General features: G+C 45.1%; 1 protein-coding gene across 4 annotated transcripts in view; it reads left to right on the top strand.

Moving 5' to 3' along the window:
* Positions 1–25,475, top strand: part of PPP2R5D (protein phosphatase 2 regulatory subunit B'delta) — a 57,394-nt gene that overhangs the window by 4,937 nt on the left and 26,982 nt on the right. For 2 of the 4 annotated variants that reach the window (XM_088666780.1, XM_088666781.1), the window contains exons 1-5: positions 991–1,992; positions 2,138–2,266; positions 18,315–18,522; positions 21,683–21,882; positions 23,009–23,119. In XM_088666780.1, the coding sequence (XP_088522906.1) occupies positions 1,744–1,992; positions 2,138–2,266; positions 18,315–18,522; positions 21,683–21,882; positions 23,009–23,119 (897 nt within the window). In that variant the 5' untranslated portion in view covers positions 991–1,743. Of the gene's footprint in view, positions 1–990; positions 1,993–2,137; positions 2,267–18,314; positions 18,523–21,682; positions 21,883–23,008; positions 23,120–25,475 lie in introns of those variants that run through there. The other 2 variants (XM_035111121.3, XM_035111123.3) reach the window with 1 other exon arrangement.

The raw sequence follows: 25,475 nt of genomic DNA, 5'->3' as shown, positions 1-25,475 counted from the left end.
CTTCTATTTGTCCCCGTGTCAGTTTCAACTTATTGGTTAATTTTTCTAGTAGGGCTGTTTCCCATACTATTTGGTACCAATGGTCCATGTTTATTCCTGACAGGTCTTTCCAGTGTCTGGTTATGGTGCTTCTGGTTGCTGAGAGTAAGTGGGTTATGAGTTCTTTGTGATGTAGGTGCGCGTTATTGTCCTGGAAGATGTTTAGCAAGGCCAGTTCTGGGGTGAATTCTAAAGTTTGTTGGGTTATTTTACCTATTTCTCTTATGGTTGTTTTCCAGAATAGTTGGATTTTGGGGCACTCCCACCACATGTGGAAGTATGTGCCTGTTGAGGTGCATCCTCTCCAGCATTTTGGTGATGTTCCTGGGCGTATTATCGCTAGTTTCCGTGGTGTTAGGTACCACCTGTAGATGATTTTCAGAGTGAGTTCTTTTCTTTTTGCTGATATGGATTTAAAGGGGGGTTTAGACCACATTTTGGTCCATTGGGCGGGATTAATTTCATAGCCTATGTCGTCTTCCCATTGTCTTTTGATTGTGTCTAGGGGGCTTGTGGGGTTTTGGAGCAGTATTTTATATATTGCAGATACCATCCCTTTGCCCTGTCCCGTCGTCGTCAGGATGAGGTTTTCAAAGGTAGTTAGGGGTCTGGTCGCTGCTGATTTTACAACTGGATTGTTTAAGAGGGCATGTAGTTGGTGTTGTGCTAACCAGGATATTTGGATGTCTTCTAGTTTGTCCTGTATTTCTTGTGTTGTCATAGGTTGGTTGTTTTTATAAAAGTCTATTAGGCGATATAAGCCTTTGGTCTGCCAGGTTTTTATCTGGAGGTTTTGTGCTGCATGGTGGAATAGCGGATGGTAAGCCAGGGGGATTAGTGGGGATGAGGTTGGGGATAATTTGTCTGTCTCTGTTTTCCATGCTTTGAACATGGTTTGTGTGTACCTGTTTAGTGTTGCGGGTATCTTCCTTAGTTTGTTTGGGAGGAGTGGGTATGCTGAGGTGCAAATACTATCAATCGTGTCCCTTTCTAAGTGTATCCATTGTTTTGTTTCATCTTCCAGTATATATGGGATTATATGTCGTATTTGGTTGGCTCTATAATATGTTTCTATGTTGGGGATTCCCCATCCTCCTTGTGAGGTGGGAAGGTGCAGGTATTTGGTGCTTATTCTTGGTTTTTTATGCGAGAAGATAAAAGAGTATAGTTTTTTCTGCCATCTGCGAAGTTGGGTTGGGGGGATCCAGATTGGGAGGGTTTGGAATAAGTAGGTTAATTTTGGGAGAATGATCATTTTGATCATGGCCATTTTATCTGAGAGGGTGAAGTTCATATTGCTCCATCTCTTTAGGTCTTTGTTTATTTGCTGCCACAGGGGTTTATAGTTGTGCAGGTATAATTTGTTGAGGTTTTTGGTTATTTGTACCCCTAGGTATCTGAACTTGGTATGATGAAGTTCCTTTAGATTGTAGCCTGTACACACTTGCCTGAGAGAGAGCCCCATTGAATTCTATCTTGGTCAGTAGGGCTTCCGTCTGTGTTAGGGAGGAAAAAATAGGCTGAATACAGATTTTGTTGACTGTCCACACACCAGTTGAATGGAGCTCCCGCCCCTCAGCTTGAGAACCTCTTTTCAGTTTGTCCTCCAGTCTTTGTTCCCTGCCTGCATTGCAAACTGCTTTCTAAATAGCAAGTGTACTAGCGTTTGCTTGCTGTTGGCAGATAAGCCCTTTCCCATGGAGGATGGCAGGAGCAGAGACTCCGGCTGCTCTGGCTAAGGCAGAGAGAGCAACAGGCTGCAAAACAGGCAGCTGCCTGCCCACCCCCCACCAGTGGGTGGGACTTTTAATAGAGTCAGGTGCCCTTTTTAAAGGGAAGAGAATTGATCGTTCTAGCAGGAACACTTGGATGATGATCAGCGTGTTTCCTTACACAGACCTTTCTCTTGCGCCAGGAAGTGTGTGTCTCTTGGGCACCGACATGGAGAGCATGGTAAAGGAGCCTATTTATGGGATGGTGTCCTCTTTTTCTGTGGGGGTTTCGTGACGCTTGTCTTGCAGGATCCATGAACTTCGTTAAGCTGTTGGTAAAAGAGTGCATCTGAATGTGCTTTTTTCCTGTGCTTTTTCCTCCTTAGGAGCCTCCAAAGTCCACGAAAAGCACTACAAAAGCCAGTAGTAGCAGCAGCAGCAGCAGCGGTGGTGGTGGCGGCGGTGGCGGTAGCAGTGGCAGTGGCAAAGATGGAGGCACGGAGAATTCAGAAGAGGTAGGATGCTGAAGTCATCTTTTGCATGATGTCTGTTGCAGTCTGGTTGGCTTAGAGGAGCCTTCCCCAACTTGGGGACCACCAGATATTTTGGACTGCAGCTTCCATCAGTGCTCCTATATCAGCCCCTGTGCTGATAGGTTATTGTGGGATCAGAGAGGGAGAAGGGGATTGGTAAAGGAAGAATGGAAACCACTAGTAGAAATAAAAGCTCTATGCAAGCCAAAAAAGCATGTGAGAGGCTGCAATATGTGGTGGTTTAGCATGTAGCATAATAATTAAGTGTCTGAACTATAAAATTCAAATCTACCGTTGGTGTTGGACCTCCTGAAATTCCTTCCATTCAAGCCACACGGCCTCAGCAGATTCCATTTCCTCATCTGAAACATGGTGATTATAATAATGATATACCTTATGTGGTTGTTTTACGGATTGCAACAAAATCATATACATAAAACAGGACAATTTTTTTAAAAAATATAAGTGTTGAATATAAGTATATTCCATCTATCGGGTTTTGGTAATTTGTGATTATTTCCTGAGCTCTGCTACTTACCCTCTTATTTAATTATAAAATACGGTTGTTTTAGATGAAAAATAGGCAGAACCTATTTTATGGGGGGGGGCATTAAATTAAGACGGATAAGGGGTGAGAACTAAACCTTGTGGGAAAGGAACCGAACAGAAGACTAGTCAAGTTTGTGTGTCTAGGGTAGATGGAGATTAGGTAAAGGTAAAGGGCCCCTGACCATTGGGTCCAGTTGTGACCGACTGGGGTTGCGACGCTCATCTCGCATTATTAGCTGAGGGAGCCGGCGTACAGCTTCCAGGTCATGTGGCCAGCATGACTAAGCCGCTTCTGGCGAACCAGAGCAGCACACGGAAACGTCGTTTACCTTCCTGCTGTAGCGGTACCTATTTATCTACTTGTACTTTTTTGCGTGCTTTCGAACTGCTAGGTTGGCAGGAGCTGGGACCGAGCAACGGGAGCTCACCCCGTTGCGGGGATTCGAACTGCCGACTTCCTGATCGGCAAGCCCTAGGCCACCCGCATCCCTAGATGGTATTACCAAAATGCTATTTTGGTGCACAGAATTAATGGCAGAGAAATTCAAGTGAAGGATGCTTAGCTTAATTGATGGCATTCATGGAACTGACTGTGGTAGAAAAGTGTACAGGTTGTGGACTTGTTTTCAAAATCTAAAAGAAGATTTTGCATTTTTTCCCCTCCTTGAAATTCAAATAAGTGGCAGTATTGTAAATAGAAAAAAGGAAAAAGGTTAGAACAAAAATATCTGTTTCTCTATTTAGACTGAAACATCTTTTGGGGCTGCAGGTGTTTTTGAACTACACCTCCCATCATCCCTTATATTGGCCATGCTGGTTGGGGCTGATGGGAGTTGTAGTCCAAAACATCTGGAAGACACCAGATTGGTGAAGTTTGGGTTAAAGGGACAGCAGTGCTGCAGGATTCGAAGTACAAGGGTTGTTCTTCCCATGGTACAATGTGTGTACTGTATTGTCAAAGATGAGGTTGCCTGTGTGGTACTGAAGTTCTCTTAGAGTTAATACTTCACTGAGGCTTCTTGATGAGGTTCTGGTAGATAAGGTTTCCCCTCTTTGGGGTCTGCTTCCATTTAGCACTGACACCTCTCCTTAGAATACATGAGGTGGTCTCAATTTGGAATGATTTAAGTTTCCCGTTCAGAAACAAAGGTCACTTGGAAGATAGGGCTGGAAAAATTCCAGCTGCATTGTTGCTTGGGTTCTTAAACTCTTGATGCTGTCATCTAGGAATTGGAAAGGTCTTTGCAGGATCTGATGAGCTTTTAAAAATGGAGGCCTAGGATTTGAAATTATTTTTCATCAGCTGTGAGTTTGGAATAAGTTTTTTTGTGCCTGAAGTCCAGAGTTCTCCGAAGATATATCCTCCAATCAATAGCTTTTAATAAGTCAGGGCAACTCTAGAGAAATAAATTCTAGTGCTAAAATATGTAAACACAATTGGGAATTCCACCTGGTGTATATTTGCTCATTGTGTCCCAAGTAGGAAGAGGAACACCATCCACTGTGTTGGTCAGCAGGTATCTTGGGGGTTTCCCCATGACATGACCCAGGGAGTAGTCAGACGAGCATTTCCTGAGTCAATGGAAGATTCCCATTTTCCTACTTGAATGTGTTGGTGGTAGTCCTCTCCTTCCCATTTTGAATCACAGGAGTCCTAAACATTAGCTTTTCAAGGTCAGATCCCTTTGATAATGTTATTGATCACACCCGGGTTGGGGGGGGGGAGAGAAACTGTGGCTCTCTAGAAATAAAAAAATAAAAAAATTTCCTTCCAGTAGCACCTTAGAGACCAACTAAGTTTGTCATAGGTATGAGCTTTCGTGTGCATGCACACTTCTTCAGATACACTGAAACAGAAGTCACCAGACCCATATGTATAGTCAGAAGGTGGGGAGGGGTATTACTCAGAAGGGTGGTGGGAATGGGTGATTGGCTGATAGGAGTGGTAAACCTGTTGACGACTGTTGACGACTGCAATTGGTCTTGCAGGAAAAAGCAAGGGGTGAGATGGCTAAAGAAAGCTTTATCATGTATAATGAGATAAGAATCTCTAGAAATAGTTGGACTTGCAGCTCCCATCATCTGTGGCCTTGCTCATTCTTGTTGGGAGTCCACAAGTGCCCTTTCTTTGGATTAAACCAAACAATGTATTGTGGAAAGCTTTCCATCTCCTAATGGCAGTGAGGACAGGGTTATGGTTTTCCCCAAAGGTAGCTGGTTGCTCTCAGATGCAGTGAAATATGCTATCCCATAATTTTAGAAGACATCTGAAGGCAGCCCTGTTTAGGGAAGTTTTTAATGTCTGATGTTTTATTGTATTTTAAATATTTTGTTGGAAGCTGCCCAGAGTGGCTGGGGAAACCCAGCCAGATGGGTGGGGTATAAATAATAATAATAGTAGTAGTAATAATAATTAGTGTTGAAGTAAGATTCAACTTGGGGTGGGCAGAGGGCGTTATTGGTTTGTCCCTCTTGTTGTTGTTATTATGCATTTTGTGTTTTTTTATCTTGTGTTTTTATGTTGAGATCTACAGATGAAGGGTGGTATACAAATTTAATAATAATCATCATCATCTCTGGTTGCAGAAACAGACTTCTTTTATAGGCTTGAGGTAGAGTAGGGTGAAGAAAGAGACTAAGCAAGCACCGGGAAATGCCTCTCTTCTTGTATTGTTGTCTTGAAGACTTACTGTAAGCCATAACATTCAGGGACTAGAGGCTCTTTCATCCAATGTAGGAACGCTCATTCACAGATATGTATATTCGTGGGCACCAGGGCCATATTCACAGCATACATTCGAAGTTCTGTGATACCACTTTGAACAGTCACGGCTGTCTCCCAAGGATTATGGGAACTGCAGTTTGTTAAGGGTGCTGAGAGTTGTTGGGAAAGCCCTATTCCATTTCAGGAGCTACAGTTCCCAGAGTGGTTTAGCAGTCAAAACCTCTCCACAGGGAACTCTTGAGAATTGTAGCCCTGTGAGGGAATAGGGGCCTCCTAATAACTCTCAACACCCTAAGCAAACTACAGCTCCCACAGTTTTTGGGTGGAAGCCATGACGGTCTAAAGTGGTATCAAAGTTCTTTAAATGTGAATGTGTGAACGTGGCCAAAGAGAGAGGGAATAAAATGACGAAGTGAGATCAGGCTGCTGAAAATATTTTAGGCTGTCGTACAGATCCCACCATAGCTGCCAAGTTTTCCCTTTTCTCGCGAGGAAGCCTATTCAGCATAAGGGAAAATCCCTTAAAAAAAGGGATAACTTGGCAGCTATGGATCCCACTTATCTGGGAGTATGCCCCATTGAATTCATTGAGATTTACTTCTGAGTAGACGTGGTTAGGATTGCAGCCATATTCTTTTTCGCTGCCACAAGGCACGCTTGTCATCTTTTTTGTTGCACCAGAATACAGCTACCCTTGTGGTATTGATTAAAAGTTGCTAACGACGATGGCTGGAATTCTTTCAAACTATCAGTAAATAATGTTCTGTTGCGCTAGCATGGCTATTACTATTCAATGAAACAGCAGTTCTAGTTTTCACACAACCTGCTAAAAAAAACAATGCTGATGCAGTTTCTGAAAGCATAGTTGTGAGTGTGTGACACCTAAGAATGTGCTAAGCAATTGTGAGCATCCTGGGAGGAAGTGTAAAAGTAACTTGAGGCTTTCAGTTAGTTTCGGCTGAGAAACTGTTGCTATGCCCCAGCAGTCAGCATGAAAGAATTGGGGGGTGTCAGCTTTTACCCTCTTGAGTAGGGCTGGAAAAAATATTCCAGATTTCCTAGGTTGCCCTAACTTAACTGTTTAGGGTCCGAGCACTAAAGCTCATGGCAAAGTCATATGGGTCAGGAATCCCTATTTTTCCGTACTTGGGATTTATCCAGTTCTTCCTCCACATTGGGGGAGGAGGCATGGAAGAAAACCTGCAAATTATTCAGCAGCTTGCATCCATTAGCAAGATGTTCTTTGGTCTGAAAATAATTAGAATAGCAAATGGGCCGGAGAAGCTCAGAAACTGTCCTCTATTCCTGCTATGTTGGAGCTGGGCAGCACTCACACCCTAGCAAAGAATGATCTTTATTTCCTTCTAATGGGTGTGCTTCTACATAGAGGTGAACATGGCAGTTACCAGAGCAATCAGATGCTAATATATATATAAATATATAATGTGCAGAGATCTGGACACAAACCAAGAACTCCGTTGTCTCGTTCCCATAGAGGCGAGGGCACATTTTAAGTCTGCATTGCTTTTTGATGCCTTCTTGATGGAATTCTGGTCGCAGAGTAGAGCAGAAACAGCAGCCCTCTGAAACTGTTGACTTAAGCAAGCCTGCTTAAAGTAGAGAAAAGGCCCTGTGCCCTACATGCAATTCAAAGCCAGCCTTGTAGGTGTAAATCTGCAAGTCCTTTCAATTGCAGCTGTTGCACCAATGCGTTACTAAACTCACGCAATGCACATTTAGTCATGAGTTGGTTTTTTATTGGATGCCTTCTGAGGCACAACCAGCTTGGAGGGTTCCACTCAGCATCCTGGTATGGTTCGTTTGCCAGAATCTCTCCGAGGTCTGGACTGGTGTTGCTACTGAACAATCCTGCCCTCCACCATTCCTGATGTGCATTAAGATGTTCCTTGCAATTCCTCTCCTATGTCAGATGTGCCGCTGCCAAAGGTACAACACTAGTTGTACAAATGGAAGCCACACCCATTATCTCCTGCAAGTACAGACTTATTGCTTACATAGGCTGGCAGGGCATGTCTTCCTCCGGCAAAACAGTTTGCAGGTTTTCAGCTCTCTCCTCCAAAATAATTTGTCTTTCAGTTACTCCCCATGCAAATGATAAATTTAGGTATTTGAGGTGTGAAAATCATCATGTGTGCAAGCTGATACGTTCTCTCATTGAAACTAATTATTGCTTTAGTAGTTGCTTCCAGTGTGCAGGGCCGGGCTGTGTTTACTCTTTGCTCAAACAAATCAAATTAAAATTCTGCATCAACAAAAGTTCAGTTCTGCAATGTGCATATGCTAGGGCAAAAATGAGCACACTTGCACAATTTCTCTTGTGTAATTTATTCCCCGTTTCCGTGTTACTTAATTTATCCTGGTTTTTCTAGTTAGGAAGTGGGGATGAACAAAAACCAACAGAAGGCACTGGAATCCTGTTTTTCTCCCCCCACCTTGCCAACCAAGCATAGGAAATCTTTGTTTATCAATTCCTCCGGCTGCTGAGATTTAAGGAGGCTTTAACCACACACTTTCAAGCATGCCTTTCCAGCCATAAGAACGGGAAGCTTGCCCGCTCCTTTTTATGCATACTGAGTTTTCGTGGGAGCAGAATAAGCAGTACCATGTTAATCCTGAATCCAGTACCATGTTCTGTGTTTCTGATGCATTGCATCACACCCATTGCCCTTCGTGGAGCTTTGCTTTAGCAGAGGAAGTTCTTCTCACTTGCAAGGTCAACAGCATATCAAGCTCTGTTTGTTCTGGGTGACATGCACTGTGGATGGACCATAGCTCTGTGGGTAGAGCTCATGCTTTGAGTGCAGAAGGCCTTGGGTTCAATCCCTGGGATCCCCAGGTTAAAAAAAAGAGAGGCTCATGTAGCAGGTGACAGAGTGCAATGAGATTGAGTGTTTGTGTGTGTGGGGCAGTTAATTTCATTGTACACAGGTTGCACATTGACAATAAAGGTATTATTATTATTATTACATGTGAAGGATATTTGCCTGACACTTTGGAGAACTCTTCGCAGCTAGATGGACCATTGAGGATGTGATTTTGGGAAGTTTCCTATCCTCCAGCTCTGCAGGGCAGGGAACTGGCAGCCCTAATAAAGATGCCGGAAGGAACAATTAGAAATGAGCTGCTCCAGTTTGCAAAGAGAGAAGCAGAGGTGGTGATAGAGAAACCCACAAAGTTCTTTTGCCAACAACACAAAAATACATAGCTGTCAAGTCTCCCATTTTTCGCGGGAAACCCCCGGGTTTAAATCCGTTTCCCGCTGGTCTCCCGAATTGAAAAATATCCCGTAAATCCCCGGGATTTGCAGCTCCTGCCGGCACCGGCAGCCATGTCCCAGCTCCCAGCTGGCTGCTCGCTCACTTGGCTTCGAAAATCGCCTCTGAATTTCAAACACTTGGGGGGCAGGCCCCAGTGCCAAGTGCTGCTCAGAAGTCTACATACGAAGAGCTCTGCTGGCCAGGTCAATGGCCTATCTAGTCCAGCCTGCGGTCCTCGGAGTGACCAGTCAGATGCCTGTGGAAATCCCACATACAGGATATAAGTGCAACCGTGCTCTTCCCTCCAGCAGCTGGTATACAGGCACTTGCTGTCTCTACCCACCAATAGCCTTACCCTCCATCAATTTGCCTAGTCCTCTTAAAGTCGCCCATGCAGCAGCGGGTGCCTTGCAGTGTGGCCCTGATGCTTGAGGACATGACACCCGCCCCTTAATCTGAAGCACAGTTGTACACGGAGGGGTAATTGCATTGCAGCTGCTTGTTCTTCCGGCTTCAGAAAGAGCAGGTTGAAGGAACAGTGAGCAGACTTAAAAGAGTCATTCCTGGAAATGACAAAGCAAAGGGAATCAAGGCTGCTTAGGATTGGTCCATCTAGCTGACTGGCTGCATCTTTCCGGGAATCTCTCCCAGCCCTTACCTGGAGATGCCGGGGATTAAACCTGGGGCCCTGCTCATCCAAAGCAGATGCTCAGTGGCTGAGCTACAGCCCAGAGGTGCCCATTGCCGAACCACATTGCTCTAAATGCTTGGATGCTCCCTGCTTTTCAGTAAAACGAAACAGAACAGCTCCTGTGCTTTCAGATGTTAGCAGGTCAGGGAGGTGGATTCTAGCCTATGTTGCCCAGATCCTTTGTTGATTTCCTTTTAGTGGCTTTTGAGTGGATCAGCACTAGGAAAGCTCTCTATTCATTTTCAGGGCAAGCACAACTGAAGAGAATCTCACAAAGTGGAAACAAAAACACACACACATTTTAAAGGCAGGTCTAAAAAAGAACCGTGGACGAAGACCCAAGGGAGAGGGGTGTGAGAGAGAATATTGAAAGAGGAAAGATCAACATGGCAAAGGCAATTTCAAGAGCCAATACTGATACCCAAGTCTTGTAATGCTGGGACCTCAGAAATGAGAGATTTTGTTTAAAGTGTGAAAAGGGACTGAGCCTTAAGCGTGGCAGCCCCTGTCCTGTGGAACTCACGGCCACTAGAGGTTTGGCAGAAACCACCCATCCAGATTTATTCTGTTTAGACAGGCCTTCACAACATGAATTCTATCTTTTAGCCAATCAGTATTTATTGATGTTTTTATGCTGATTTTATTCTCATGCATTGTACTATTGTCTTGATTTTTTACATATATAAAAAATGTGGATTATAAATATGTAGGTAAATTAAAAGAGAGAGAGAGAGCACTCTTTGCCAGAAGAACAAAGAGATACCCAACTTTACTGAATAGTCAAGCCTTGTAGTTGTTCACAGTACAGTTTTTACAAGTGTGCTAGTTTTTATATGGAAGCAGGAATCATTCAGGTATTTGATCGCTTCTGCAATCTGGATGTCAAGCAAAAGATGCATTGCATGGGGCATCTGATTTTGTACCTTGGCTATAGCTTTCTGTTAAAAAGCTGTGGTTCCTCCATCTCACTAGTAAGGAGTAGGAATGGTCACAGCAGTTCCTTCCCACATAAAGAGGAATGAAGGATTCTGCAAACCTGTTCACTTATAAGACCCTAACAAAAAGGGCAGGAGATCCTAAGGTTCTGCTGCTAATGGCCCGGTCTTTTATCCTGCAATTCTACTGTAGCTACTTTTCATAGAATCATTGAGTTGAAAGGGACCCCAAGGGCCATCTAGCCCAACCCCCTGCAATGCAGGGATACTTTCGCCAACCCCAGCCGCCCCCTTCCCACAACTTGCCTTGGGATGCTAAAATGTAACGTGAGAAAGAAATCCTAAAAAGAGATATTTTAAACTCTTTTTTTGAGTTTCAAGTGTTTATTGCTTTGTCATTTTCAGAGTTGGAACAGAAGGCCCAAACTGGATGTGATGCTAAATTCGGCACTCGCTGCCCCCTCTTTATTTTAAAAAAGCAGCCGCTTGGCAGAGATAGGAATTTTCATCAGAACTACAGTGCGTGGGAAGAGGTTAAACCTTTCTTCTTGGCTGCCTTCTCCCCCTCTGGCTGCTATTAACTGCAAGAGGGAAGCTCCCATTCATGGAGGATAGGGCTCTCAATGGCTAATAGCCCCGATGACCAGGTTCTGTCCCCACTTTCGGGAAGGAAATGTTTCTCTGAATGCCAGTTGTGGGAATTGCAAGTGGGGAGAGAGTGTTGCCGTGCTCAGGTCCTCCTTTCGGACTTCGCATAGCCATCTGGTTGGCCTCTGTTAGAGAACAGGTCGTTGGACCAGCTGGGCCAGGCACCCCTAACCTGTGGCCCTCCCAGATGTTTTGGCCTACAACTCCCATGATCCCTAGCTAACAGGACCAGTCGTCAGGGATGATGGGAATTGTAGTCCAAAACATCTGGAGGGCCGAAGTTTGGGGAATGCCTGATCTGGGCCATTGGTCTGTTCCAGTGGGGAGTCTTCTTACATTCCACTGGTGCCAAACAAAGACAAAAACAAATACCATGTTTCATCATGCTGATGATAGCAGCCATGGGAGGTGATTTTTATGGGGAATTTCGGCAGGGAAGGGAAGGGTTAACCATACACTGTGGTCCTGATGAGAACCATCCCTCCTTGTTGTGAGCTATTAGTGGCTTAAAAGAGAGAGAGAGAGAGGCAGCAGCAAGTATCACATATACTGTAGTTTAAGTCCAGAGAGGGAGAGAGACTCTCTTTTATTTCTTCTTGTCCTCAAAAATTGGGCGGGACAGTGTGTTTGTTTTTTAAGCTAGAAAACTCTGTGCAAGCACGTTTCTGATGAAAGCACAGCAATTCAGTTGCAGGAACTTCCAATAATGCCACTTGTTGCCTTTTAAATCTTCTGATCTCCTCTGGGCAAAACAATAAAGAGGCTGTTTCTGCTTATTCTCCCGTCGCCAGGTGGTTCTAAACCAGAAATCTTCCCCTCTCTGTTCATTAGTAATGGTGTCCTGCAACCCCCTTATAATTTTCTATAACAGGGCTCATATTAGTCCTTATATTTTGTGGAGGTTCGTTTGTGTGTGTTCTTCTTTTCTTCTTTTTTTTTTTAAAAATACAACCTTTCTCTCTCTCTTTTTTTAATATACTCTATTCAAGATTCTGGAGAAGGATGAGCTGAGAAGTGGCACAGGGCCTCTTCAGACTTATAATGAACTGGCTGTGGTGAGATCCTGTTAATATGCAGCAGGCAGCGGGGGGGGGGGGGCTGGGGGCTGGCAAGGTGCCCCATGGCCCTTGTAAGAGAAGTGGGGAGTGAAGGCTGGGCAGCAGAAAAAGGGCCATCCATTTCCAAATGTCTTTTGGAAAGCATTGTTCTGTCCAATTTGCTTCCCACAGTACTTCTTTCCCCCTGGTCCAGGGAATGCCTCCCCCATTTCTTATAGCTACCATCCCCAGCCTTTCTCTCTCCCCTCCCCACATCGCAGACCTTAAAAATGCTTTCCCTCCTCCCCCATTGAGGGAAAAGAGGGGCTACACAAACCTGTAAGGAGAGCTTCCTGTTCTTTGAACTTTTTTTAAAAAATGCCATTTTTGAAACCTTTTGAATTAACCTGCTAAGGGTTGGATTTGGGAGGCGAGAAACGAACTTGGAGTGATTCCAGGGAGAAGTTCTGCCAGCCTTGCTAACTTGGCCTGTGTTGGTGAAATGAGGGCAGCATTTAGGAATGGGGTTCTGCTTCACTTTGAGTTATTTTTTTCCTCTCTGTCTCTCCTGTTTCCAGGTGTCCTGCAGAATCCTCCCCTCCCCTCCCCTTTGATATATTTGTTTACTTTATACCAGCTCCAGTTTAATCTCCTCCTGCTTTCACATTTGCCAGGGCTCTGGAGATACTGTGTGTGTGTGTGTGTGTGTGTGTGTGTGCGCGCGCGCCATTCCTCATCTAGTTTCTTGCAGCCTTTAAAAAATTAAAATGTTGCTGAGTACAAAGGCAGTAGTTGCATCATTGCTTGCACAAAATAATAAAGTGTGCAGCTATAGCTGTATAAAATTCATTCAATTCGCAGCGCTCCCTCCCAAAGGGTGTTGGACGGCTGCATATTGCCACAATACTTTACAGTCCAGAGCACAGCGAATCGCCATCGTTCCAGAAATACATTTGGTTATGCGGTGCAAGCTCTCCTAAAGTGTGTTAACTTGATCATGGTCAAGGTTGACCGGTTTCGAGCCTATCTGTTTCTTGCAGCTCTTTATCAGTCTGGGCCTTGTCTTCAGCAAACAACTCTGACCCATTGGATTTCATCCCCACTGCATTGATGTCTGGACGATGGACTCTTCCCTCCCCTCCAGCTCCTCCTTTCCAGCCTCATTGTTAGCGTCTCCATTCATTATTATGCTGCAAATCTATACTTTGCTCACTTCTTAAATCCCCTTCCCAATGTAACTCTGTCTTGGGCATTGGAACCTTAGGAGGAAGGCAATTTCAAAGCTGCGGGAGAAGCTCTCTGTTGAAATCCTGCACTGTGACTAGCTTACCAATCCTTTTGTTGATTTCCTCTCAGTGGCTTTGGGGCGGTCTCCCGGATCAGCATGGAGAGACTCCTAATTAGCTCTTTGGGAGAGTACGGTAAATCACCAAGGAGAGTTCAGCTCAAGGAGATAAAATCAGGTTTTGAAAAGAACAGCAGATGAAGGCCCAAAAGGTGAGGTGGGAAGGAGACTGGTGAAAAGGAAGTTCTTAACACAGGGAAAGGCAGCCTTTCAGGGTTTTTGTGGGTGAGGTTGCGGTAAGAGGCAAAGAATCGCAGAGTCCAGATTTTGCAGTTTGGTGTGTCATGCAGTTTGGCCAGATGATCAGCTCCAACCCAGGCGTCTTCACAATGCAGTATTCACAACCCACCAGCCCCCAGCACTTCAGCCTGTTTTGTACGATGAGGAAAGCCTTGCCTAGATTGTGTCTTCTTTTGGATTTGCATCCAGAGTTCTGCCAGGTGGCTGTGCTCAGAGCAGACGGAGAAAGGTTTTGCATTTTTTTGCGCAAAACTCTTCTGCTGCTTCATCCACTTCATTATACTGTTGAGGTGACCCACCCTCTGCAAATGTGAAATTATCCCCTTAAGATAACAGGGCACTTATTAACGAGCAGCAAGCATGAATTCAAACACACCCAGGGCTGAGTCACGCATGGCACTAGATTTTTTCCCCTCCCTCCCTCCTAAGCTTGGTGACTCTCAGCAGAATGAGCAAGCTGTCTCCATTTGGAAGTGTCGTGGTTCTGAATTGACATTGGATGATACGGCAGTTCTGCCTGCGGGGGTGGGGGATTTGATCTGTGATGGCTCATTCACATGTGCATCAAGTGGCGGCTTGCTGCTGTAGATAAGGAGCAGTGAACATGCATGTGTGAGCTAGTTCTTATTGAAGAGCAGACACTGGTCCTTTGGGGATTCTGTGAGGGTGTCAGCCTTGCCTGCATTTAAATTATTATTTTTATTTTAAAAAAAACAGTTTTCATTTAATGTGGAGCTGGGGAACCATTTTCAGTCTCGGGGGGGGGGTAGTTTGCATTCCCATAGGTCATATGGCCATGGCCAGAGACAGTGTTAGAAATTCCCCTGGCGCATTTTGCGACTGGCACAGGTCCAGTTGTAACCACGTCGTGGAGGTCACCTCCATCTGGCTGGCCCCTCCTGTTTTCTTAAGAAAGTAAGCAGAAGAGCTTATTTATTGCATTTTTATCCCACCTTTTTCTCTAAGGAGTACATGGTTCAACCCCCCCCAAAGATAACCCTTACAATGACCCTGTGAGGTAGGTTAAGAAGCTGTGACTGGCCCAAGGTCACCCAGTGAGCTTCCCTGGGGGTTTTGAGCCCTGATCTCCCAGCTCCTAGTCCAGGCATAGGCAAACTCGGCCCTCCGGATATTTTGGGACTACAACTCCCATCATTCCTAGTTAACAGGACCAGTGGTCAGGGATGATGGGAATCGTAGTCCCAAAACATCTGGAGTTTGCCTATGCCTGTCCTAGTCCGACACTCTTAAGCACTATACCAATCTGGTTTCCTAAAGTCCTTCTGCTATGGGGGCAGCTATATGAATTAAGTAGGTAAATAAATAAATATGGGGAAAGCAAAATGTCACTTAGAGAAGGATCTGAAATATTTTCCTTGAAGCTTGAACTTGTTTTATTCTGGATTTTATTTGGTGTTTTAATGTGCTGTAAACGGCTTTGTGATTTTTTTTTCTTTAAAAAATAAAGCGGTATAAAAATGAATAGCAATAACAAATTAAATTGCAAAAAAAATGGCGCCTAGACCAGGGTTCGAAATCAGCAGGGTGCCAGGTGCATTTTGCGCCTGAAGATTCTCTATTTGCAAGCACCTCAAAAAGTCTGGGTGCAATTTTTTTTGTGCCTGGCTGACACTCAAGCATTACTGAAATGTATGTGCTTTGAAGCCTCGAAGTATATGTTAAGGATAGACAATATGTTAAATAATTTAACAATTAAAGAATAGAGTGTTTTGAAAACATAAGTATGGTACCAATATTGCTATTGTAAACATCAAATTAAACATGTATTAACAATTTCTGCTAAAATTGTGAAATTAACAGTGTGTCACTTAATGTGAATTGCATATTGGTTCATGCTTATCAAAATAATTAAAGTATTATCCCGTCCCCCCCCCCCATGGCGCCCACAACCCAGGTCTCAGAAGCCATTTGGCTCCTAGCTTTTCTATCCCAGTTTCTAACCCTGGCCTAGACATTCCATTGTGGTGACTGCAACCTAGGTTTAAGTTGCCATTCAGTGGTGATTAGCTTAGCTTATATATCTTGAGTTTCTAACATTGACCAGAGGCAAAATGAGGGCAGAGCTATAAATCTTAACCTTTTGTACAGTAGACTACATTTCAGCCATGCAGAAGTCAAGAGTTTTCGGTACCCACACACCTGTCTTTCCATCCAGGCGAACAAGAGGCATTATCACAGTTCAAGAGCAGGTTGCAGGAAGGCAAAAGCAGTCATGGATGCTGGTGATATAGGGCTGGTGAGATGTGTGATCTTAGGAGAGGCATGTAGTCCTGAAAGCCACAGAGAGAGTTCTGGAGCTCTATAGTTGGCCCTCCAGACCTGAGAGTTCTGCACCCCCGATTGAATGAATGAATGAATGAATGAATGAATGAATGTGTTACGGTAAAAGAAAAAGAAATCAATGTAAATGGCAATGGAGCCTCTTAAAGGAGAAAGGCAAGGCAAATGGAAAAATAGGGCCCTATGTTAAAAATGTATAGGGTTTCTTTTCCATTTTAACAGCCACGCCTTACAGACCTCACTGTGAAATAATGGCAAGGTAATCAATGGCTGGAACAGTTTCTAAAAGGGCTTGCAGGAAGAAGAAGAAAAGGCTACATTTTGTTTGTATGTGTGCCCTAGGAGTCCTAAAATAATAATAAAGGAAAGTCAAGCTAGCATGATGCGTTCCCGGTTTCTTTTCTCCTAAAGGTAAAGGGACCCCTGACCATTAGGTCCAGTCGTGACCGACTCTGGGGTTGCGCGCTCATCTCGCATTATTGGCCGAGGGAGCCGGCGTACAGCTTCCAGGTCATGTGGCCAGCATGACAAAGCCACTTCTGGCGAACCAGAGCAGCACACGGAAACGCCGTTTACCTTCCCGCTGTAGCGGTTCCTATTTATCTACTTGCATTTTGACGTGCTTTCGAACTGCTAGGTTGGCAGGAGCTGGGACCGAGCAACGGGAGCTCACCCCGTCACAGGGATTCGAACCGCTGACCTTCTGATCGGCAAGCCCTAGGCTCAGTGGTTTAACCTGCAGCGCCACCTGGGTCCCTGGGTCTTTTCTCCTAGGAGGTAGCTTTTCTTGGGGAAGTGTTGTGGGGCTGAAGAGTACACCCCAAGCCTTAAGTTCACCTCCAAGAGGTGGTTTAGGTTTAATGCTGCCTGTATCCTGATTTGCAGGGTGAGTGCAAGCCACAGCTTTTGGGTTTTGTTCGAGCAGTGTTATAAAACCACCGAGAGCAGATAGAATAATGGAATTTGATATAAGAGTTTGAAGGATATGATTGGGTGGCCACCTGTCACGGATGCTTTAGTTGAGATTCCTGTATTGCAGGGGGTTGGACTAGATGACCCTGGGGGGGTCTCTTTCAACTTTACAATTCTGTGATACTGTCATTCCTCAAGGCAGGATTGGAGGGAGTGAATTGACACATGTGAGGGGGGAGGAGGAAGCACATGAGTAACATGGCTTCTCACTGCTCATTGAGATCATGGTTTGGCATTAGATTTGAACTGCCCATAGGGTTCTGTAGGGGAGATATGGGGAACCTGTGCCCCCCCCCCCCCGCTCTCAGCAGCTTTGTCCATTGCCCACGCAGGCTGAGGCCGATGGGAGTTGCCTGGATTCCACTTTATTATTGTTTAGGCATCAATACACGACTCCCCCTCCCCAGGCATTTTAATGGTTTTCATTGAATAGAAGCTGGAAGCTTTTGATTGCTGTTTTATTTTTTGTGTTGTGCTGATTATATTGCTCTTAACGGGTTTGTTTTATATTACTGCTTTGTTTAAAATTGCATTGGGATAAAATGTTACCTAGGGTGGTATACGGATATGTTAAATGCTTATCATAAGTCGTAAGTAGCAGTTTACAGGTACCGTACAACGGAATGAACTGTAACAGGGATGAGCCACATTGACGAGAGATAATCAAATGTGACAATATTTGACAGTGATTCTTAGATAGTGTGTTTACAGTGTGTCCTTCCTGTAGGATATAATTGTTGCTTTACAGATCGCACCAAGAGTTGTATCCAACAAAATTTTTAGTCCAAGAAGACCTACCGGTAGTGAAATAAATGAACACAAATGATTTTGCTTTGTTAATTTCAGTGGGCCTACTCTTAAGTAAAACTTACGGTAATTGGATACACTTTTTTTAATAATATATAAACTCGATAATATATAATAATATATTATATATTATTTAATAATATATAAACTGTAATATAAACTCGGGTGCACAGTTTTGTTATTTATTTTTATTTTTACATTTCTTACCCCACCTATCCTCCCAAGTCACTCAAGGTGGCATACACAATTATCATGGTTCCCGTTCTTCCTCGTGACAACCCTGCGAGGTAGGCTAGGCTGAGAGGTAGTGACCGGCCTGAGTTCACCCAGCGGACTTGATAGATCCAAGCGGTGACTTGAACCCTGGTCTCCCAAGATTGCACATGATGCTCTAACCAACACAGCGCACCGGCTCTTTTATCTACAGCAAACTACTTACAGGCGCGTTGATGTCAAGTTAGCACTTAATGTTTTTTGCCTGTGTGCCTCCTTCTCTCTTCAGGTCCAGCAGCAGCAACAGCAGCAGCAGCAACAGCAGCAGCAGCAGACCTCGAATAAGCGACCCAGCAACAGCACCCCCCCACCAACCCAGCTGAACAAGATCAAGTATTCAGGGGGACCCCAGATTGTAAAGAAGGAGCGGCGGCAGAGCTCCTCCCGCTTCAACTTAAGCAAAAACCGGGAACTCCAGAAACTTCCTGCCCTTAAAGGTGAGAAGGAGTTGAGTGGCCTTTAAATCACAGAGTTGGAAGGGACCTCAGGAAGACATCTGGCCCAGCATTCTTTTAACCTTGCGTCCCCCTATGTTGTTGGCTAAGCTGGCTGCATAAGAGGGAGCTTGTAGCCCAACAGCATCTTACTTACTTACTTACTTACCTGGCAGGGGAAACACCTTGATCATGAAGGAGATTTTCCCAGGGTGAGGCTCATCCATTGCACTAGCACTAGCCGCCCAGAGTGGCTGGGGAAACCCAGCCAGATGGGCGCGGTATAAATTATTATTATTTATTATTTTAAGGGCCCACGGTTGAAGAACTCTGACCTAGTCCCAAGAATCCTGCTCTAGCGCCCCTGTCAGGGATGGGCCATCCAGTATCTGGCTAAGAACCTCCAGCAGAGGAGAGTCCAGGTTGTAAGCAACAGTGCAATACTCAACTCGTGTCCTTGCCCATATTTGATAATTAAAACACTGATGTTCCCACAAGGGCTTAGTTATATTTTTGGCAGCGGCTGATAAGTAAGTGCTGGTAAACTGGTCTAGGATTAACATTATCCAGGTGGAAGGTGAACATCTGGCCATTTACTTTAGCTAAAAAGGTAACAGGAAGATGGAAGGCTATGGGAGGTAAAAAGCAAAAGCAAAAAAGAAAAAGAAAAAGAGATGGCTTTGACACAATTTGGTTTGATTCCATAACAGATCTAGTAAAGGTAAAGGGACCCCTGACTATTAGGTCCAGTCGTGACCGACTCTGGGGTTGCAGCACTCATCTCGCATTATTAGCCGAGGGAGCCGATGTACAGCTTCCAGGTCATGTGGCCAGCATGACAAAGCCGCTTCTGACGAACCAGAGCAGCGCACGGAAACGCCGTTTACCTTCCTGCTTGGAGCGGTACCTATTTATCTACTTGCACTTTGACGTGCTTTTGAACTGCTAGGTTGGCAGGAGCTGGGACTGAGCAACGGGAGTTCACCCCGTCGCAGGGATTCGAACCACTGACCTTCTGATCAGCAAGCCCTAGGCTCAGTGGTTTAACCCGCAGCGCCACCTGCGTCCCTATAACAGATCTAGTCATACTTTAATTCAACCCACGATGCCCTACAGAGACACTCTTTTAAGTTGGGCTCCCAGATTTCACAGTGAACATGCTTACAACAGCAGTAGTGTGATTCTGTTGCTGCTTGGCATTCGTATGGGCAGAAAGCCATTCAACAGAAATGCTTAACCCAAAGAAGGGAGTCCACCACGTTCCGAGACTTTCAGAACAGCCTGTACCCTTTCTGCTGTTCATCGAAATCCCCTTATGCCTACCAGGCAGCGGCTAGTTAACCTGCGTGACACCCAGGAAGGTTTCTACAGGTATAAACAGGATTGATTCAGCTGTGAGTCATGCTGGTTTAAGCAGTTGCAGTGCTGAAAGGAAAGCAGCTCCTGAATCTGGGGAAGGCATCACGCTGCAAGACAATGCTAAGGAACACCACCGCAGTTATTCTCCCTTCAGGTGAGGGAAAGAGCCAGGAGATTCTGCCATCACGTTGCAGGTTCAGTAGCGAGGAAGCCCAGCTCTTGTACAGTACTTGGAATCAAGTCATGGAAAGGAAGTAGCTTTGCATATTGAGAAGTCAGAGAGTGGAGAGCGTGAAGGACTTAAATATTGGATGTTGGCAAACCTGGGCATATCTGGCATATTTGTGTTGCCTTCACACAATGTTAGAAACCCAGGTATATAATCGATTTGCCAAATAGCACCTTAACCCTAGGTTATGGTTGCCACAATGGAATGTCTAGGTGACATTTTCCCCCAGTGAATTTGATGATGGTAATTAATTGTTTCATATCTATACTGCTTTATATTTTAAATCAGCTTGCAACACATTAAAACATCAAATAAAACAATACAGAATAAAACAAATTCAAGCTTTAAGGAAATCTGAAGTAATCCCATCTATGGAAGGTGGCTTTCCACACCCAAAGCATCATAATTCGACATCTTCCAGCGTGAATTGGGCAGGTTTAATTTAGCATTGCCTTTCTCTTGCCGTTCTTGCTTCAAACACTCTGGGGCACTTTTTTTTGCCTCTCCACACTGTGCAGATCTCTCTCACTACGTTCCAGGACATTGCACTACATTACAAATGGTGTGTCATGGGATTGCACTTCATGGGAAGATCACAAGATCGTCTACCCAAAATATTTAGAGGAATTAAAAGACCTGAGTTAGATACTCTGCTGCAACTCAAATGTAATAAAAGAAAGCTTTTATTCCTTGGTTAAGTGCAGGAATAGGCTCTGGGGGAAGGATTTGAAGGATATGGAAGGAGGGAAGACTGCTCAAGGCACAGGAAATGGAATGGCAAAGACGGCCCCTGGGCTGGATGCTGTTGAAAACAATATTCTAGACTACAGTACATAGATCTTTGGTCTGATCCAACAGGACACTTCTTATGTTAGTGGAAAAAAGGGGGGGGGGGAGATAGAAATATCCAAAGTACTTCACGTATGTTAGCTCTGTAGTTGTTACAACAGCCTAGCGAGGTAGGTCATTGTCGTCGTAATACCATACTACAGGATTGGGAGGGGCTGGGGTTGAGAGAGAGAGAGAGGGTTGCTTGAGGTCCCCCAGTGGTTCATTGCAAAGGTGCATTGAAAACTTGGACCTGCTGCTCATTCTTTCACGTACTCCAGTCTCTCTCAGTGAGCATGCACAGAGCAGAAGGACCATAAAGGTTTGCAAAGAGAGGCAAGAGAAAGCAGGCAAAAGGATGCCAATGTATCCTAGTTTGATGTCAGGTGCTCAAAGTACTTATTCACACAAAGCTCGATTAAGCTATGGGAGTCGCTTCCACAGGATTAGACAAATTAACGGAGGGCAAAGCTATCAGCGACTACTAGCCACAATGACACTTGTTCCCTCTCCACTGTTGAAGCCAGCGTGCCTTAGAATGCCGGTTTCTAGCAATCACCAATGAGGGCACTGCTTTTGCACTTGGGTTTCATGTAAGCATCCGGTTGGCTATCCTGTGAGAACAGGATGCTGGAGCAGGCGGGCCTTTTGCCAGCTGCCAGGCTCTTCCTAGTTCCTTGGGTTCAGCTGATGAGCTACAGTGGAAGAAGAGGACTCCCCTTTTTTGCCCTCTCTCTCTCTCCTCAGATGCACCTCCTCACGAACGGGAAGAGCTCTTCATACAGAAGCTGCGACAATGCTGCGTCCTCTTCGACTTTGTTTCTGACCCGCTCAGCGACTTGAAGTTCAAAGAGGTGAAGCGAGCGGGCCTCAACGAGATGGTGGAATACATCACACACAACCGGGATGTTGTCACAGAGGCCATTTATCCCGAAGCTGTTATCATGGTAAGGCCGAGCTTATGACTGGGTGGTGCTTCAGGCGGCGGCAATCCTTCAACACTCCAAAGTCAAGAAATGCGTGTTCTGTACTTCCAGGCTGAAAGGGGTGTGTGTTTTGACCTTTAAAGCCCTATGCGGCTTAGGACCCTCGTACCTACGGGACCGCCTCTCCTGGTATGCCCCGCGGAGGACCTTAAGGTCCACAGATAACAACATTTTGGCGATACCGAGCCATAAGGTGGTTAGATTGGTCTCAACTAGGGCCAGGGCCTTTTCAGTACTGGCCCCGACTTGGTGGAACGCTCTCTCACAGGAGACCAGGGCCCTGCGGGATTTGACATCTATCCGCAGGGCCTGCAAGACGGAGCTGTTCCGCCTGGCCTTTGGGCTCACCCCTATGTTTTCTTGCCTTATGGTTTTGATTTGGGCTACTTTAAAATGAGGCTGCATTTAATTTTTTTAAATTTAAACTGTATTTTAACCCGTATTTTAATTAATTGTTTTTCTTTCTTTTACGTCTTATTGTAATTTTACTGGTGTCAGCCGCCCTGAGCCCAGTTTTGACTGGGGAGGGCGGGGTATAAATAATTTATTATTATTATTATTATTATTATTATTATTATTATTATTATTAGAGTGTGAGAGGTTGTGGGTTCCCAAATGTGCACGGGATGCAGAGTGGGATTCTGTACAAAGCTCATCATTTCGATGGGTGTTATGTGTTGGGTGCGTGGCCCTCCTAATAGAGCGGCACTGCGTTAAACTTGTGATCATCATCTGAGGCCCTTCTTCGTGTGTCGCCTCCATGAGAGGCCCTGAAAGTGGCAACATGTGAACAGGCCTTTTCTGCTGTGGCTCCTTGTTTGTGGAATGCTCTCCCCAAGGAGGCTCGCCTGGCGCCTTCACTACATATCTTTAGGTGCCCGGCGAAAACATTTCTCTTCTCCCAGACCTTTGGCTAAGTAAACAATCTTAGGACCGTTTAAACTTTGTGTGTGGGGGGGTATTGTTTTGTTTGTTAACTATGTTATATATTGTTGTGCTTTTTAATATTGTAAATACATTAATAAACAATAACAGCAATAACTTCTCAACTTTGCCAAACTTCTCAACTTCCTTATTGTGTCTTCAGTTTTCAGTAAATCTCTTCCGTACGCTTCCCCCGTCATCCAATCCTACGGGAGCAGAATTTGACCCTGAGGAAGATGAACCTACGCTAGAAGCTGCTTGGCCACACCTCCAGGTAATTCTATATAAAATTTGGTAGCACCCGGATGCTGTAATTGTCATCTGAGGCCCTTCCTCTTGCGCTACCCTCCATGGGAGGTCAGAGCATGGCAACACGAGAAACGGCCTTTTCAGTGGTGGCTCCCCTCTTGCGGAATGCTCTTCCCAGGGAGGCACACCTGGCACCATCATAATTTACCTTGAGGTGCTAGAAAAATTTTTTTCCCCTTCTGCCCAGGCCTTTGACTTGTAATTGTATACGGCCTCCGTGAGTGGGTGGATTGCTTTAGTCCTGTCTTTCAAAAATGTGAGCGAGTTTTAGATTTTTCAATTTTGTTTTTATGCTTGTTTTAATGGATGTGTCGTTTACTTCTTATTGTGGATCTGCTTGAGTTCCACTTGTAAAAAGGGGGGAAAAGTGACTAACAAGTTTAATAAATAATCATAATTAAAATCTTGCTTTCCATACTGGTGGAACTCAAGGCTTCTAGCAAAGTTCCTAGTCGATTTCCTAGGCAGGACAGATTACATCCACTCACCTCTGCCCTCAGCACAGTTGCTGCATCATATTCATTTACACCCTGCCCTGCTTGGTTTCTTTCTCGGGTCGATGGAGAACCAGTGACTAGCTTATATGTGAAATGAGCAGCTCCCTGGTATAAGCTCCTAGGATCTGAAAGAGGGAGCAGGAGAGAGCATGCTGATCCCCCCCCCCCAGACAGAAGTTCCAAGTGGTTTTCCTCCACCAGCCATTGCTGTTTAAACGTTTTGTGGCTAGGAGGTGGGGCCCATGGAGGTTACTGCCTCTGAGATGTTCTGGCCACCTTGGCTTTTGCTAGGGAGAAGCGCTGGAGCTCAGTGCTGGAGCAATGCTTTGCATGCAAAAGGTCCCGGGTTGAATCCCCAGCAGCTGCAAATAAGTCTGTGGAAGATACTCGCCTGAAACGCTGGAGAGTAGCTGCCAGTTGGTGCTGGGCTCGATGGACCAAGGTTTAGCATAAGGCAACTTCTTAAGCTCCTACGCAGTATGTTGATGAGACTTGAATTATAGAGTTGGAAGGGACCACGAGGGTCATTTAGGCCATCCCCCCCTGCAATTTTGCCCAAGGTGGGTCTTGAACCCACAACCCTGAGATTAATAAGAGTCTCATCTTCTACCAACTGAGCTATCCCAGGAGCACATTTGCTTCCAAATAAACCTGCATGGGGTCCACTGTTGGTCCCTTTGTATTGCTGTGGAAGGGCTTCTCCAACCAGCGTAATAATGTAGGTCTTTAATCACTGAATTAGGCTCCTGCTGAGATGAATTGCCTGCATTTCTGCAGTCTTCTTTCTCAGAGGTCCTGTGACATGACTGTTCTCCCGCTGGCGGGGGAAATAAAGATGAAAGCTTCCTCTAGAGACATCATTTTGGCTCCTCTTTCCTGTGCCAACCTGCTCTCACATCTCTCTGATATTACATATTTCCTTTCTTTTTCTTTAGCTTTCGCAAGTCAGGGAGGATCTTTCCCCATTCTGTGTCTGCCGTTCTGTCATCTCCTTTATCATTTAGAAGGACTGCCATGCTGTTGTTGTTGTTTAGTCGTTTAGTCGTGTCCGACTCTTCGTGACCCCATGGACCGTAGCACGCCAAGCACTTCTGTCTTGCACTGCCTCCCGCAGTTTGGTCAGACTCATGTTGGTGGCTTCGAGAACACTGTCCAGCCATCTCGTCCTCTGTCGTCCCCTTCTCCTAGTGCCCTCCATCTTTCCCAACATCAGGGTCTTTTCCAAGGATTCTTCTCTTCTCATGAGGTGGCCAAAGTATTGGAGCCTCAGCTTCACGATCTGTCCTTCCAGGGAGCACTCAGGGCTGATTTCCTTAAGAATGGATAGGTTTGATCTTCTAGCAGTCCATGGGACTCTCAAGAGTCTCCTCCAGCACCATAATTCAAAAGCATCAATTCTTCGGCGATCAGCCTTCTTTATGGTCCAGCTCTCACTTCCATACATCACTACTGGCATTCATGGATCAATGCCTTGTCGTGGCGAAGAGGCTTGAATAACTCAGAGAAGCTATGAGCTATGCCATGCAGGGCCACCCAAGATGGACAGGTCATAGTGGAGAGTTTTGACAAACGTGATCCACCTGGAGAAGGAACTGGCAAGACACTCCAGTATCCCTGCCAAGAAAACTCCATGGACAAAGACAACTGCCATGCTAAAGCCATTCAATTAAAAAAAACTCCATGGACAAAGACAACTGCCATGCTAAAGCCATTCAATTAAAAAAAAAATTCCTCTTTCCATTCTGGAAATTATTTTCAGTTTCTCATACAATCTATTAACTGGCAGGCATGAGGCCACACCCAAACCCAATGGATAATCTGTTC

Source organism: Zootoca vivipara, chromosome 3 (genome assembly GCF_965207765.1).
Source record: "Zootoca vivipara chromosome 3, rZooViv2.hap1.1, whole genome shotgun sequence".
NCBI classification, from domain to species: domain Eukaryota; kingdom Metazoa; phylum Chordata; class Lepidosauria; order Squamata; family Lacertidae; genus Zootoca; species Zootoca vivipara.
The sequence above is the reverse complement of the archived record's forward strand: the minus strand, read 5'-3'. Positions and strand labels throughout refer to the sequence as shown.